The sequence below is a fragment of the Danio rerio genome, chromosome 16 (assembly GCF_049306965.1).
Source record: "Danio rerio strain Tuebingen ecotype United States chromosome 16, GRCz12tu, whole genome shotgun sequence".
NCBI lineage: Eukaryota > Metazoa > Chordata > Actinopteri > Cypriniformes > Danionidae > Danio > Danio rerio.
In genome coordinates this window covers 42,707,562-42,724,661 of record NC_133191.1, presented here as the reverse complement: position 1 = coordinate 42,724,661, position 17,100 = coordinate 42,707,562, and the positions used below count along the sequence as shown (strand labels likewise).

Here is a 17,100-nt window from a genome sequence, read left to right as displayed (position 1 = left end):
CTTAATCAGGGACAGAAAACTAAAGCAGCACATCACTTTACATAATTTTCTATTAATACAAAAACTATTTATAGACGAACAGTCACTGGGCCCTTAAAAAAAATCTTTAGTGTTTAGCGCTGTACAAGTCTAAAATTTTATTAATAATGGTCTTTAAAAGTCTTTAAGTCTTAAATTTGACTTGAAGAAACCTGCAGAAATCCTGAAACACATAAATTGAATGTGCATTTTTAAACGATATTAGAGAATGTTTTCATTTAGGAAATATTTTAAGGGAAATGTTTGAGAAAGAGGTTCTTTGATTAATGTGTAAAAAATATAAAATGTCTCCAAACTAAAAGATTGTATTCAACTTTTCAGTGTTGCTGATATTGTACAATGAATGGTTATTAAAAAACTGTTATGATTTTGTGTTATATATTGTATATTTATTACAGGTTCTGCCATGAATATAGCCAGTGCTGCTGATATGGCATTAACACATTAATTACTGAATGAATGAATTTAAAGAAAGTATTTTAGTTTAAGTTTCATTCTAAACAATAATAGTTAATAATAATAATATTGTTGTTATTAATATTAATTGCTCTTTTATTAATAATAATGTTGTTGCTATTAATATTAATATTGTTCTGTGAATGAACGTCGCCTCGTGGTTCTATCCCAAAGAGGGAAGAAAACGCTTTCCCGAACGCTCACGCTCAATCTGCCCAGTGGGTGGAATGAACTCCCTAACTGCATCAGAACGGCAGAGTCATTCACTGTCTATATATATTACTAATGCTTTCCTTCTTAGACTTTAAACACCTGAAACTTGCCTACAGCACTTATTCATTGTTGCTCTTATAGTTGTGTAAATTGCTTCCTTGTCCTTATTTGTAAGTCACTTTGGATAAAAGCGTCGGCTAAATGTAAATGTATTATTATTACTTTTTTATTGTTGTTGTTATTATTTAATGATGTAATAAACTTCCAGGGAGCTTAAAGGCAATAGTATTCTAGTTCAGTTATTTTGTCTTTTTATTTGATGTTTTTTTTATTATTGTTATTGTAAATGTAGCATATATAGGTTGTAGTTTAAACTTAAGTACTGGCCTTGTTATTATTAATTTTATTAATCATTAATATTCATAAGTTAAGCTAATTTTGCTACATAAATATTAAGATTTTATGCAGTTAATGTCTGAATTATTAAATCCCTTTTGGATTTTTATTATTATTATTTTTTATTCCTAAATGATGTTTAACAGAGCAATGAAATTTTCACAGTATGTCTGATAATATTTTTTTCTTCTGGAAAAAGTCTTTTTTTTTTTTTTTTTTTTTTTGGCAGAATAAAAGCAGTTTTTTTTCCCAAAAAACTATTTAAGGTAAATGTTATTAGGCCCTTTAAGCTATATATTATTTCAATAGTCTACAGAACAAACCATCATTCATTATACAATGACTTGCCTAATTACCCTAACCTGCCTAGTTAACCTAATTAACGTAGTTAAGACTTTAAATGTCACTTTAAGATAGAAGTGTCTAGAAAAATATCTAATAAAATATTATTTTCTGTCATCATGACAAATATATAATATATCAGTTATTATAAATGAGATATTAAAAATATTATACTAAGAAATGTGTTGAAAAAAATCCCCTCTTTGTTAAACGGAAATTGGGGCAAAAAATAAACAGGGGGGCTAATATTTCTAACTTCAAATGTAAATATAAGGATTAAGAGAGAAATATTATCTTTTTTAGTTTGTACCAACCTGTGTAATTTAATAGATAGTAGTTCTACTTTAAACAATTATGTAAACAGTAATAATAAAAAAGATAGTTCACCCCAAAATGCATATTTACTCATCGTTTTAATCAACCTTAAGTGGTTCCAAACCTTTATGAGATTTGTTTTCCTCTGCTAAACACACAAAAGAATACATCTGGAAGAAAGCTATAAACCTGTAGCCATTGACTTGCATAATATGAAATGCATGTCCGTTTAGAACCACTTGATTGTGGGTAAATGATGAGGAAATGTTCATTTTTGTGTCAACTGTTCTTTTAACATAAACAGCATCCTATTGTCCAATGTTAATTAACTAGTTTGTTGAAAACAAGCTAATGACCAATGAAAAAGGATTGTAAGATGTCAGAAAATATAAATACAGTAGACCTGCTGTGTGTGCTTGCGTGTGTGAGTGTGGTGATCCTGAAGTGAGATTTTTCTCTGCTGGTGTTCATTGAGCTGTTGTGTTGTCAGATGAGAAAGGTGAGGAGTTACCTAATCCTGCAGCTCACAGAGGCTTGAATACCTGGGCAGAATTAAGCAGACTGTGACTTGCACAGAGGAATGTTGGCATGCAGCCCGTCACAGACTGATCTGTGCTCTGTAAATGAGGAAATCTTCCTCGCGCTCTTTACTGTGCTCATTGACTGATCTTTAAAGTGTCCATTTGCACAATGTCCTGCTCGTCATCGTTCACTCACCATCTCTTGAGAAATGCAGTTTAGACAATGACTGATATACTGTTTAACACAAAAATAAAAAATCAACTCGCTATTTATGTTGAACACAAAAGAGGATATTTTGAAGAATGTTCGAGGCTGTAGCTTTAAGAAATGAGCAGTTTGTGTAATGGCGGTTAATACAAAAATGGAAAATGTACTCACTATTTACTCTTTTTTGTTGAACACAAAAGAAGATATTTTGAATGTTGGAGATTGTAGAATTGTTGAGAAATGGCCAGTTTATTCAATGGTGGAAGTTGCGTTAATGCCAAAATGAAAAATGTACTCGCTATTCACCCCCTTTTTTTCCCTTTAAACGCAAAAGAAGATACTTTGAAAAATGTTTGAGACTGTAGAATTGTTGAGAAATTAGCCGTTTATTCAATGGTGGTTACAAGTTAATGCGAAAAATGGAAAATGTACTCGCTCTCTTTTTTTTGTTAAAACAAAAGGAGATACTTTGAAAAATGTTTGAGACTGTAGAATTGTTGAGAAATAAACAGTTTATTCAATGGTTGGATACAAGTAATGGAAAAATGGAAAATTTACCCACTTTTTAACTCACCCCCTTTATTTATGTTATTTACAAAAGAAGATCTTTTGAAGAATGTTCGGGACTGTAAAATTGTTGAGAAATTAGCAGTTTATTCAGTGGTAGAAGTTTAGTCAAGCTAATGACAAAATGGAAAATGTACTCACTATTTATACACCTTTTTTGATTAAAAATAAAAGAAGATGCTTTGAAGAATGTTCAAGACTGTAGAATTGTTGAAAAATGGGCAGTTTATTCAATGGTGGAAGTTACATTAAGTTAATACCAAAATAAAAAGTGTACTTACTATTGACCTTTGACTTCCTTTATAGAGGAATAAATACCTTTGTTTCCAATATTCTTCAAAACATCTTCTTTGTGTTTAACAGAAGGAAAAAAACCTGAAACAGGTTTGAAAGAAGTGAAAGGAGAGTAAATGATGACAACTTTCATTGTTGTGTGAACTTTTCCCTTTAAGTAGTTTGATGAAAGCAGAGGCTGGAGCTGTAAACAATACAGCGCTGATAGCTGAGACTGCAGTGATAAGCGCTGTTGGATGATATCAGTCTTTCACAGTCTGATGTGTTGAAGAGGTGATTGAGCTGCTGAATTTTCCCCTGTGGTTCTGCTCTTTTGTACTGGGTTGCTGTGAATCGTGTATTGAGAGAGCCAGAGAAATGGACTTCCTCCTCCACCTTCTCTTCTTGTGCTCTCTGTTCTTCAGACACATGATGTAACAAGGGGTGTGTGTGTGTGTGTGTGTGTGTGTGTGTGTGTGTGTGTGTGTGTGTGTGTGTGTGTGAGAGAGAGAGAAATGGGCTTGTTGCATGAAGGATGCAGTTTTGGTCAGCTCCACCTATTGAAGTGTGAATTTGTTTCAGAGTTGATGCATTATGCAGCAATAATGTACAGTCAATCTGTCAGTATATAAACAGTGTTTCTTACACAATATAGAGGTTCATCAGCCACTTAATATTTACAAAGGGTTCAATAAAAATAATAATGATAATAATAAAAATGGTCCCACTTTATATTAAGTGGCCTTAACTAATATGTACTTACGTCAAAAAATAAATACAATGTACTTGCTGTGTTTATAATGTATTTGAGAACACTTGTGGTGCTTTTGAGTTGGGATAGAGGTTGGGTTATGGACAGGTTTGGTGGCATGGGTAGGTTTAAGGGTAGATTAAGGTGTAAGGGATGGTATACAGTGTATTTACAAAATGTAGTTACAAAAGTTAATTACAGATGTAATTACATACATGTATTTAATCAAGCATAAGTACACAGTAAATACATGTATATACACAATAAGTAAATTGTAACAAAGTATTAGTTCCTGTGTAAGTACATAGTAGTTAAGGACACTTAATATAAAGTGGTACCATACAAATAATAACATTAGATAGTGATGAAGTATAACAATAAATAATAATAATAATAAACAATAACAAATTGTAATGATGATATTAAAATACAACAATAAATATAATAATAATAATAAATACAACAATATATAATAATATTAATGGTAATAATAATATTTATTGTTGTATTTATTATTATTATTATTATTATTAAATAATAATGATAATAAATACAAAAATATATAATAAAAACAGCATAATAATAATATTAATAATAAATAATAACATTAAATAGTTGAGAATAAATACAACTATAAATAACATTAATAATAAAAAGAAAATATGTAATAAAAACAACATGATAATAAGAGCAATAATAAAATAGTAATAATAAAACAATAAATAATATCAAAATTAAATAGTAAGGATAATATATACAATAATCAATAATAAAAATAGACATTAATATTAATAATAATAACAACAACTAGCACAACAATAAATAATAACAATAATAATAATAGTAATAAATATAGTGTATCATAAAAACAAAAATAATTTAAATGATAATAAATACAACAATAAATAATAATAATAATAAATAATGATAATAAATACAACAACAATAAATAATAATAAACAATTGTTATTATTATTATTATTATTAATTTTTATTGTTGTATTTATTATTAACATTATTATTATTATTATTATTATTATTATTATAAAAACAGCCTAATAGTTGTAATAATATTAATAATATTAATACTAATAATATTAAAGCATAGCAATATTGATTTGAATTATGATAATACATTTATAATAACACTATAATATATAATTACTATATAGTTCTGTATAGATATGTAAATTATATAATGTATATTTTGATATTAAATTTATGATTTAATTGATTATTATTTATTTATTAAATTAATTATTAAATGCGTAAAAAATTATTTAATTAAAAGTAATTTTTCTTCATATAATGAAATTTTAGGTAATTATAGTGATAGTAATGGCATAATATATAATAAAACATCTTTATATTCAACATCCTGTGAATACTTGAATTTTTATGATTTAGAATGTTTTTAGTTTTTTTATTTAATTTTTTTTGTTAAATAAAAATGACATTTATAATAACAGTATCTTGATGTTGATGATGATGCTGTTGTTCTTTTTTTCTTTTATTTCCTTTCATAATTGAATCCCTTTTCTCTCTACTAATATCTGCCATTTTTCTTAATGTGGAATTTATTGGAATGACCTTTTTTGCAGCTCATTTTCAAATAGATGCTCTGTTGTTCGACACTGGAGACGCTTTTGTGTTGTGACGTTACAGTGTTTGCTAGATATCAGTTTCCTTCACCTTAAAACATCACGAGGAGGCATCACATTCTCCTTTATGACCCTCTTTGAAACTTCTAAATCAGACTTGTTTGTTAACCCGAACATTTTCTGATTAATTATGTATGATTGCCATGTCCGTAATCTGATCGTTTCACTTCCTCTTACAGTCTGGCCCGATAAAGGAACAAATGAGATCCAAAGTGCCTCACGCCAATGGACGAAACAGCCTGTTATAGCCTCTTTACCTGTGAGTACCAACACACACCTCTCCCTCTATTTACCATTACTTCATCACACATCAAGATTGACTTTCATTTCCTCCCTAGGATGTTTTTAATTTCTTACCCAAAGTATCCCTCAACCTAAACGCAGCACTGTACCAAATAGGATTTTCAATACAAACAAATTGACAACCTCCAAATATTGCTGTGGCTACAACAAGGTCTATATTTTGGATCCTCTGGAATGATTCAGAAGAGACGAGGTTTGTCCCCTGTAAACTAAGACTGTTATTGAATTTCATTGGATTGTATGCGAGTGTGAATGCGTTTATGTGTGTTTGAGACACCGACTGTGCTTGCGAAGGAAAAGGTTCTTATCTTTGACTGCCTTCCTAAAAGTTATAACTGGCATGTTTGTCGTTGTTAAGGATGTGTGCAAATGTGTGTGTGTTTTGTAATGGAAATGTATGCGCACCTTTACCATTACAGTGTCTCCAACTGCTTGTCGTTAAAGGGATCGTTCTTGCCAACATTAAAATTTGCTGTCAGTTTTTTTTGCATTCAGGCTATCTGAGATGTAGGTGACACTTTCTTTTTAGTTTTGACCGTGGTCCTTGGAAATTTTATAAAATGCACTTTTAGAGTTGAATAACTCAAACAGGCAAAACTACAAGAAACTGAACATAGTTTCCAATATTACCTTAAGTGCATGACCTGAGCATGTTTGACTCCATAAGATCTTAAATGTGTAGTTCTGAACCACAAGCATAACTTTATACATATTTAATAGGCAAAATGAATAGCGTTCAAATGCATAAACCGAAGTGTCGTCTGAAATTTTATCCTAAAATCAGCATTATTCCTCATTGTTTCTGATCAGATATCTCACCTTAAAGGCAATTAAAATTACCTATTATTTGCTAAACCCTAAGTATTCGATAGAAAGTCTACTATCTGTTTATCTGAGTGGAGGCAAAACAACAAGAAACTGAACATCATTTACAATATTACCTTAAATACACAGCATCAGCTTACAATCCTGAGCATGCTTGGCTTTATAAGATCTTAATGTGTAGTAATGAAACACAAGCATAACTTTAGATATATTTATTAGGGAAAATGAATAGAGATCAAATGCAAAAATCAAAGTGTTGTCTGAAATTTGTATTTTTCCCTCAGCCTCCTGTTTATGGTCAAATATTTCACCTTAAAGGCAATGAAAATAACCTATTGTTTGCCGTAAAAGTGAGACTACAGAACCTACACATAGGAGCCTAAGAAAAAAGGGCTGTTTTAGAAGAATATTTCAGATATTTCACTTTAATATTTTAGGAGGAACTGAACTACTAATAAGACCATGGTTTCAGCTAAAAATCATCTTTCGTATTTTATTAAAAAGACGTCTTGGATGGCCTGAGGGCATCTGCATTAGCAGCAGTTGTTTATTTTTGGCAGAATTATTTCTTTAACAGTTGCACAAATTTTTGCTGATCAATGTATGATCATAAAAAAGCCCCTCTGGTATGTGTATAGTGGGTAGATGTAGTATGATATTTTAGTTTTCTTTCTTTTTTTAACTTTGCATTAATAAAGCAAACACATTTCCTTTATAACTCTAAAGAAATGGATACCAAAAAAAACAAACAAACATGACCCAATACTCATCATCATTTACTCACTTATGCTGTTCCAAAATCAGATGTTTTATTTTTTCATGCAGGACACGACGTGGTGACTCTAAAAAAACATGCACTACAATATACAAAAGGCATAAATGGGATTTTTTTTAAGCTGTACATTTGATTTATCTGATAAGCAGATGAAGTTTAAGACATTTATTCGCTAATAATTCCTCATTCAAGTACGCTGTTAGGTAAAAAGTTCATGTGACAGAAATGCTGGATTAAGGAAAATATTCTTATGGCTTTAACTGAAATACAACATTTTTGTTAGCCGTATTTGGTTGAAATAAACAAAATGTATGTTCTTTTTAATCTTGTTTCTAGGTGAGATGTCTAAAATTATTAAATCAAGACACAAAAGTATTATCTCGCTTGCAGGAAGTCAAAATTATGTCAGTTTTTCCTCATAACAAGCACAATAATCTGCCAGTTTGATGAGCAGAATGATTTTGTTTTCAGTTTATTTTGCTCGCCCCACAGACTGATGATATTGCTTGTTTTAGGGAAAACACTTCATTACACTAAAACATATGTTGACTTTATTTTAAGCAACTACAACTTAACTTAAATTAGTAAAACAATTGTGTTGAGATAACTTCATCTGAATCATGTGCTGTCCAGCATTTTTTCCCAGTGTAATCACTTTTTACAGTGTTTGCCTGTTTTGTTTTCTGAGAGAAAAAAAAACCTACACTTTAAATAAAAAAGTTGACTCAACTCAAATTTGTGAGGCAACTTGCGCCAGAGCTTTATTTTTGTTGACTCAACTTAAATTGAGTCAAGTGCAGTGCTTGAGTTGAAAGTTGAGTGAACTCGAAAAGCTCTGCAGCAAGTTGACTTACAATTGAGTTGTCAACTTTATTTTTACAGAGTAGAAAAAGCTCCTTGATTTTCAATAATTGTTTGCTATTTTAGCTAGAAACAAGACAAAACTTATTTAGTAAAAGAAACACTTTTATAATCTGCTCACTGAATTGTCACATGGAAAAAAAATACATCAAATTTCTGGGTCTCCACCATAAAATAATGTCAGCATTAAATTTTGGAACTGTGTTCGGTTGAGTAAATGATTTTCATGTTCAGGTGATTTGTACTTTTAAACCCTCAGTATTAGAGAAAGTCTGCTATCTGTTTATCAGAGCGGAGACTTTGAGCGGCGGATAAGAGTCCGGCTGTGTGCCAGCAGAGAGAGAGAGAGAGAGAGACACTGCCCTTTGTCATTTAAACATCACATTATTCTCACTTTCACACGTCAAGCTCCACCCCACACAAGCTGAGCACACACACACACACACACACACACATACTCTCTCTGTTTCCAGCGTTAAATCACACACACTTTCTATACTCTGTACTTTATTTTTGAATTTGGCACAATGTTGTGCTGATATGATGTTGTTTGCTTGTAATTGTGATGTTTATTTGAAACGCATTGCTTTGCAAGAACCCAGACTGTAATTAACTTTGTGTCTTTGCTGTAATTTGTTAGGAAATGTCATAGGATGGGGGAAAACACGAAGCTTTCAGAATGTGCATGTTGCTCTAGGAGTCTAATGTTTGACTGTATGTTTTATTTAGTGTGTAAATGCATTTCATTCTCAGTCGACAGTGTGTAGAGGAACGTGCAGATTTTTGCATCTCAGCCAAAGACCTCAGCAGCTCCTTTAACTTAATTATACGCGTTGCTCACAGATTTGTTCACTTCTGTTTCATGTGTGTGACTGTGTGCTTGAGTATGTGTTTTCCATTTTAAAGCCGTGATGTTTGTGTGACGCACTCATTTGGCTCATTTTTTGATACTTTTCTTTTGTCTTTTTTATATATTTTAGTCTGTTAGTCGAACTGATTGATTGTGATCAAATGGGAGCAGTGATGGTGTATTCTGTTCATATGGCACGGTGTTATGTTGATGCATCCTTTTATTTTTGTTGTTGTGCTTTTGATTTGTAACAATACAGTTGTACAATGAACAGCCTGTTTGTGTTTTATACACACACACACACACACACACACACACACACACACACACGTTTGTTTTTGTGAAAAGTGGGGACATTACATAGGTTTCCATTCAATTTAATATGCTCCAAACCGTATATTGTATTGCCCTCACCCCACCCTACCCCTAAACCCAACCATCACAGAAGACTGTGTGCAGCTTTACTTTCTGATTAAGTAATCAGACAGACAGTGTGATTTATAAGCTTTTTGAGAAATGAGGACGTCACCATTTTCTTCATATTTCACCTCCTTTTTGTAATACCTGTGTCATACCCATGTCAGTATACAGATTTGTGTCCTGATATGTCACAAAAACATGTACACAAACACATATGAAACCCTCGAGTACTTTTTTTTTAGTCTTTAACAGACTTGTGTGTGTTAAGCATTAGCTAAGACTATGTTAGCACCTGTTAGCTTTAATTGTGGGAAAACTGGATAATTTTAAGCTTTTGTCAGCTAATTTCAGCTTCCGGGTTTAAAATGATTTTTGGGGCGGGATCAAAATCGGCGACGTATCGCAAAACTGCCAGTGAAAAGATGACGCGTCAGTTTCTCATTATTATTCATTGCTGAGTTTTATTATCCTATGAGAATTATCCTATGGCTTCTTAGGCCGTACTCACACTAGATACAGTTGCTTTGAACCGGGCCAAAGCACGCTTGTCCCCCCTCCCTTCTCCCCCGACGGCCCGCGCTCACACCATATCGGGCCTCGGCACGCTTACGTCATCGCTGCTGCGCTGTTCAGAAGCGCTTTCTATGGCAAGCCTTTTTAGCATTTAAATCTTTGTTCTGACTATCCATAAATATATTTAGAGATATCTCTAATTATATTTTGACTAGTCATGATTATAATTCGACTAGTCAGAATAACAATTAGAGATATCTGCAATTGAAATTGTACTAGTACGAAATCAGATTGGAGATATCTGCAAATATATTATGACTAGTCATATTCCTCCATTGACTTCCACTGAAAAATATTTGCAGATATCGCTAAATGAGTTTTGACTTGTCACAATTGTAATTAGAGATATCTCTAACTGAGTTTTTACTAGTCATACATTTGGAGATGTCTTTAATTCATCATATTTAGAGATATTTACAAATATATTTGAAGATCTCTAATTAATTTACTAATAGTCGAATTACAGTTGTAGATATCTTGAATTGGATTTTTGACAAGTCAAAACTCATTTAGCGATATCTGCAAATATTTTTCAGTGGAAGTCAATGGAGGAATATGACTAGTCATAATATATTTGCAGATATCTCCAATCTGATTTTGTACTAGTACAATTGTAATTGCAGATATCTCTAATTGTCATTCTGACTAGTCGAATTATAATTATGACTAGTCAAAATATAATTAGAGATATCTCTAAATATGTTTATGGATAGTCAGAACAAGGTTTAAATGCTAAAACGGCTTGCCATATGCACTCACTCAGTAGCACAGTGGAGATTTCTCTAGTTATATCGTTTCAGTCGTTTGATATGCCGTCAAATATTTCGCCAAACAGTCCTTAGCGATGTGGTGACACGCAGTCAGATATTTCGCCGAACAGATCCGCCACTTTTGGCGCTCATAAACAATCATTAAGCTCTCGTGCTGCAGGAATGAGGAGATCTGCTGAAGGCGCGCAGCTGGCAAGCTGTGAGGAGTTCTCGTCTTTAATAAACTACGGCAGTTTGCGATCACTGAACAGTAAGAATTATTAATAAATCCATATCAAACAGTCCCTTAAAAGTCACGTCTCGCTTTCGGTTTCGGGCTTTGGCGCGTTTTGCGCTCACACACAAGCGTACCGCGCCAAAGCCCAAGTGTACCGCGCTCAGGCACACCTCTTCCAACCGGGCCAGGGCCGGCCAAGTGAACCGTGCTTGAGCGCGATTCAGCGCACTCACACTTCTCAAACGATCCGGGAAACGGGCCTGGGCACGGTACGGATGGCATAGTGTGAGTAGGCCCTTAATTATTCATGACTGCACATGCTTTCCGAAGACAAGGCAGACCTGCCAGTGCCAAGCTGTAGGACACGGACCCACGGCACACAGTTTTTAGCCGTTCATGAAGAGTCGTATGTGTTTGTTTCCATGATCCACGGGGTTTGTTGCATGTTTTTCCCCACGATGCTGTCAGGGCCGAGACAGCAAAGCTGTTAGTGTGCAGCAAGCATTTTTGTCGGGAGAGCAGTACGAGAATTGGAGAATGGCAGACGTTGTCTTTTATCAGGAGTTCGCTCACACTTCGACACATCGCTTTGCTGCTGTGTTTGCCTAAATCCTCTAGATTAGCAGCTGGGTTAATGGTTAAAATAGACAGGGCAAGAGACCTGCTGCACTGAGTCTGCATTCAGGGAAAAGTCCTCATGTATATGAACACGATTTTCTTTGTAATGATATAAATTGTGGTTATTTGCATATGAATTACAAATAACAAATGTAGCCGAGCATTAAACTACTGTTTATTTCTTTGAATTTAACTTTGTAAACTATAAACTCATGCCTCATGATTTGTTTTACATTTCGTGAGCCGACTGACAACAGTTGTTCGCTCCCCTCCTTCTCTCTTGCTGGCCACACCCACTCCTGCCCTTTGCTCGGGGAGCTCCACGCTCATTATGATGCATCTTTTGTAAAAATTCTGAGCTAGACCTGAACTGAAAGTGGGGGGTGTCATGACCCTTTAAGAGTCAACTCCTGCTCATTCTCAGCTCAAATATAAATCCTTATTTCAGTGGATGTAACGATTTACTGTGATCCAGTTGAATTATGACCACAATTATAGTCATATTATCTTTAAATATGACCATTAAAACTGGTAGTAATATTGAGATCGCGATACATGCTTTGAACAGAGAGGATGCTGTGTTTACAGGCACAAACTCTTTACCTGCACATCAGTGGTGAGCAAGAGGTGGGGCGGCAAAGTAAAATAACAGTGATGAAGTGCGCTAGATTAACACAAACAAAGCAAAAAGACGCTTACTTGCACTAAAAGAACAACGGATTTGATGCAATTAAACAATTAGCACAGTGGAAAAACTAGTTACAGACATCTATATGCAAAAATGGATGATTTGCAGCTCCGGTTGCTCCAACGAGTGCGATGCATCAGTGTTTTCATAGCAAAAGTGTGAAGATGTTTTTCAGCTGAAAGTAATGTTGTTGTTACAGAAGCAGGTATTAGATTATTTTTACCCTCTTTTTTTTTTAGTTAGTTTATGCATATTTTAATAATTCGCTTATTATTAATGAACATTTAAAATGATTGGTTGACCACCTCTGCACACACTGCTCTCTGGTTTAGGAAACACTTTCCTCTCGACACCAGCAATCTCACTCCCCGGTGAAAGAGTTTTTTTTTTTTTTTTTTCAGCTAGGGACATTGTCAATGTGCAAACACCTCAGTTTATGCCAAAAACTGTAGATATACTGATATTTCTGTTTAAAAATGTAAGATCCTAGCACAGTCACAGTTTTAGTTTGTTTATATATTAAAGAGTCTTCTTTAGTTTGTATTTTTTTTAAATAATTTAGTTATGGCAGAAAATATATTATTTAGCAAAAATCTGCAGCAAAAAAGAATCTTAAATTTAAATAGTTTTGATTAAAAATCCTGATTAAATCATATTGTGAGATCAATATCGTGAATCGTGAGTCATGTGACTCATAACATCCCTACTTTTTAATTTCATATTTTATAGAGGAATAAAAATCAATCCATGGTGTTCGTAAGCAGTTTTTCACACTGCACACCCTTAAAGCATTCTTTAGTCATTATTTGTGGCTTGCAAAAAAAAATGTTGTTTACTGTTTGTTCAAACTACTTATTTAAAACGAGATGAAACAATGCGTTTTTTGTTTTGGAGAGCTACTTGTTTTATGTTCAATCCACTTAAATTTGTAAAAACTAATAAGTTAACATAATCCCTTCATGTTGTTCCAAAACACATCGATAGTGTTGAACCCTCAAATGTGGCTTCCATCACTATTTGGATCAAGATATTTAGTATGTTGGCCTCTGCATTGTGTTTTTCGTAATTATCACCAGCTCAAAGAAATGACACTTTGCAAAAATGGTTTCCTGTGTTTGTTAACTCAGAGAAACAAATCAAATCACATGAAACACGCAGCAACATACTACAGACAAAACCGTAGAAGCAGCGGCCATTTTCTGCTGAAGTACCGTGTCCGCGCAAGGACAAAATTAATAAAACGCCAGCATGTTTTAACCAGTAGTGGGCACTAAATCATCAAACAAATTACCGGTTTGTAAACATTCAGGATGCGCCCACAGCGAGGTTGCGGGAAAACATTTACAGTGAGGGAATGACATTCAATGTGGTAGAGCTAGTTGATGTCTTGGAAATAAGTTATATTGATTACAAATGATATTTACTATTTACATAATACTTTCAGCGTATTATAACAGCTTGTCACCCAGCGATAAACACAGTGATTCGGCAAAATTAACATTAAAGTAAGCGGTGGTTGTCTGACAGGTCCATCTGCGATAGCACCCTCCCAATGAATATTGAATAAGATGAAATTACCAAGCATCCAGCCACAAATATACAATCTCATTGAAGCTCCAGGGATTTTACAAGACAGAAGTTAAAGGCCTACAAGTCTTTGGATGCTAACAATGTTTTTCATGTGCAAGAAATAATGTTCCATGATTACCAGATTCAACGTAGTGCTAAAAACAGAGGTTCTGCCTAGCCTAAGACAAGTAAAGAAGATGGGACTATACAAGGCCGGGGTAATCATCAACAAGCACAACAACTGCATTCTGACAGCGAACTGCGCCTGTACGGCAGGATATGTGAACTTACACTTTTCATTTCACTCTAATAATTCAGTGTCCGCAGTTTATTTTCCGCAGCATTTTTTCACAGTTTTTACTGAAATCATTGCTGCAATCAAAAACAAGTGATGTTTATGATTCAGCGTAGAATGAACTTACCTTATATAATATGAGACCTGCAGTGTCGAGCATTTTTAAGCAGGTCCTCACTCCATTCAGCTCTTCTGATGGCTGTTAGCCAAAGACATCTGCGATTGGCATCAAAAGCAGTGTGGTGTATGGTAAAATTTACGTTTTCTATTTATTTATTATTATTATTTTTTCGAATTTGGCATCCTACCGCAGAAACATGACATGTTTGCTACTGCAACTGGTCTTTTTTTGCAACCGGTATGCGCAGTTGAACCCGTGTGACGTAGGTTAGTAATTCCCCTATACCAGTGGTTCTCAAACTGTAGTACGTGTACCACCAGTGGTAGGCGGACTTCCTTCTAGTGGTACACGGAGGAATGAAATATTTCATGTACATGCTACATATATTTCAAAATTTATCAAAAATGATGTTTAAAATATGACATATAGCCTATATTTCTGAGGTAATCTGCCACGTTTCTTTTTAACTGTGCAGAGTTGTAGCTGCTTTACTAGACCTACTACACTACTGTATTTCAATACTGCACATTTTGGTGGTACTTGGAGAGACCATTTTTTTCTGAGGTGGTAGTTGATGAAAAAAGTTTGAGAATCCACTTCCCTATACAATTCTAATTTCATGTCATTCATCACAATGAATCAGTTGTACTCTATTACCTCTGTTACATGTGCCACATGTTTCGAGATTTATTTCATCTGTCCATATCAAAGCTGATAAACTATTTGGGATAATATATGGCCGACACACAAGTATTCAAAAATCTGGACTGTATACACTAAAGCAAAGGAATAGGTGAATTATAACTAGCTCAGCTAACAGCACGGTTCCACGCTGAATATGTTTTTGAACACCGGAATGGATTTAACCTTTCAAAACTGGGCTGTTGGATTCTGATTGGCTGATGAACAGTCTAAAGTGTGAAGTTATTTTCAGATAACCCACTGCTCGAGTAGTTCCAGGTAAGTCTTGAACGTATTACAGTTCTATGCCATTACAGACTGAATGATTTGTTAAAGATTTACCACAGTCAATTATCGAAACGCAAAGCTTTCAATGAGATGCGAAAACTAATACTACACACAGGATATGTTTGAGGAGAAATGCTCTAAAATAAAACTGAAGAGCATCTTCGTGTTTGGTGGTAACTGTAGCAGAATAATTGGTTCTGCTCTATAGAATTATTAGAAAACAATGTACACCAAGATGTATGACCATGACTGAAAACACTTTTGACGACATATGCTAAAAATGTTTATTCTGTTATGTCATGTCCACCATATGAAAATCTACATCGTAATAGTGTTGGAAAAGTAAATAGGTAGGCTATAGGCTATATTAAAAATGTATGTCTTAACTTGCAGCAATAATTGACCTCAGAAGTTGTCAAGCCATGTACTTTCAATAGTAGTAACACATAATAGCTAATGATAAATGAATGCAGATTATGACTGAGTGTTCTATTACTGTAAATCTAAGCAGGGCGTTTGGTGAGTTCCTTCACTCGGTGTTTTGTTCACTTTGCAATTCCCATTTTGACAAATATAAGCCTTGAATTTATGAGCGAAGAAATCAAAGTTGATCCTTAAAGTATGTTTTGACATCTACTATAACACACGTTTGTAAAGCGGCTTGTGGAAAACTGAAAGATTGCGTAAGACACCAAAAAAACAAACAATAGACCTTTGGCATGAAGATTACTCAAGTCTCACATCGGCGTAGACCACACTGCCTTTTAATTTCCTTCTTTTAACAATAGCTTGGGAAAAAAAAGGTAAAACAGGCTATCATGGACTGACTGTGAGAAATTTGAAGGGAATGAAATAAAATGTATCCATAAAGGTTCATTTAAAAAAAAAAAAAAAAAACAAGGATATTTGATTATTATTCCCATGTTCTGTTTAGGTCTTCTTAAAATGAATCGTGCCATTTGCAATCCAATTTTCAACTCCATCAGCTTCAGGTGAATTGCAATGTTATAGGTCAGCCATATTTGGTTTAGATAAAGTAAAAAGCGAGATTTTCATACCTTTTTTTATCTTGTTTCTAGTTAAAAAATCAAGCTCTATTTAGCAAGAAACATTTTCAAGACAAATATAAATGATGGTCTCATTTTCAGGGTCAAAATTGTAAGTTATTCCTTTTAGAGCATGCAACGTGATCTTGTTTTTAGATTATTTTGCTCACACCGGCAGATTGCGCTGCTTGTTTTAAGGAAATACTTCATTATGACTGTCTTGTTTTCAGTAAACATAGAAAGAGCTTCTTGATTGAAATTTTTTTTAGCTAGAAACACTTTAAAAAATGCATGAAAATTATTACTTTGCCACAAAAAATAAAAGAAAAGAAAAAAAACTCTAATAAACTGTAATACAGTGTTTCTGCTTGTTTTGAAAGATCTGACTCAGGGATTGTTTCAAAAAACATGACACCCTTTTTAAAAATGAAACATTTTTAGGATCCGTTACACAAACA

At 33.6% G+C, this 17,100-nt stretch overlaps 1 protein-coding gene across 2 annotated transcripts in view; it reads left to right on the top strand.

The window, feature by feature from the left end:
- The window catches only part of cdc42se1 (CDC42 small effector 1), a 47,538-nt gene extending 37,911 nt beyond the window's left edge, over positions 1-9,627 (top strand). The window contains exons 4-5 of one of the 2 annotated variants that reach the window (XM_073925339.1): positions 5,922-6,001; positions 6,081-9,627. In XM_073925339.1, the coding sequence (XP_073781440.1) occupies positions 5,922-5,990 (69 nt within the window). In that variant the 3' untranslated portion in view covers positions 5,991-6,001; positions 6,081-9,627. The remainder of the gene's footprint in view (positions 1-5,921; positions 6,002-6,080) is intronic. The other variant, NM_200060.3, reaches the window with a different exon arrangement.
- Positions 9,628-17,100: the final 7,473 nt, after the last annotated feature.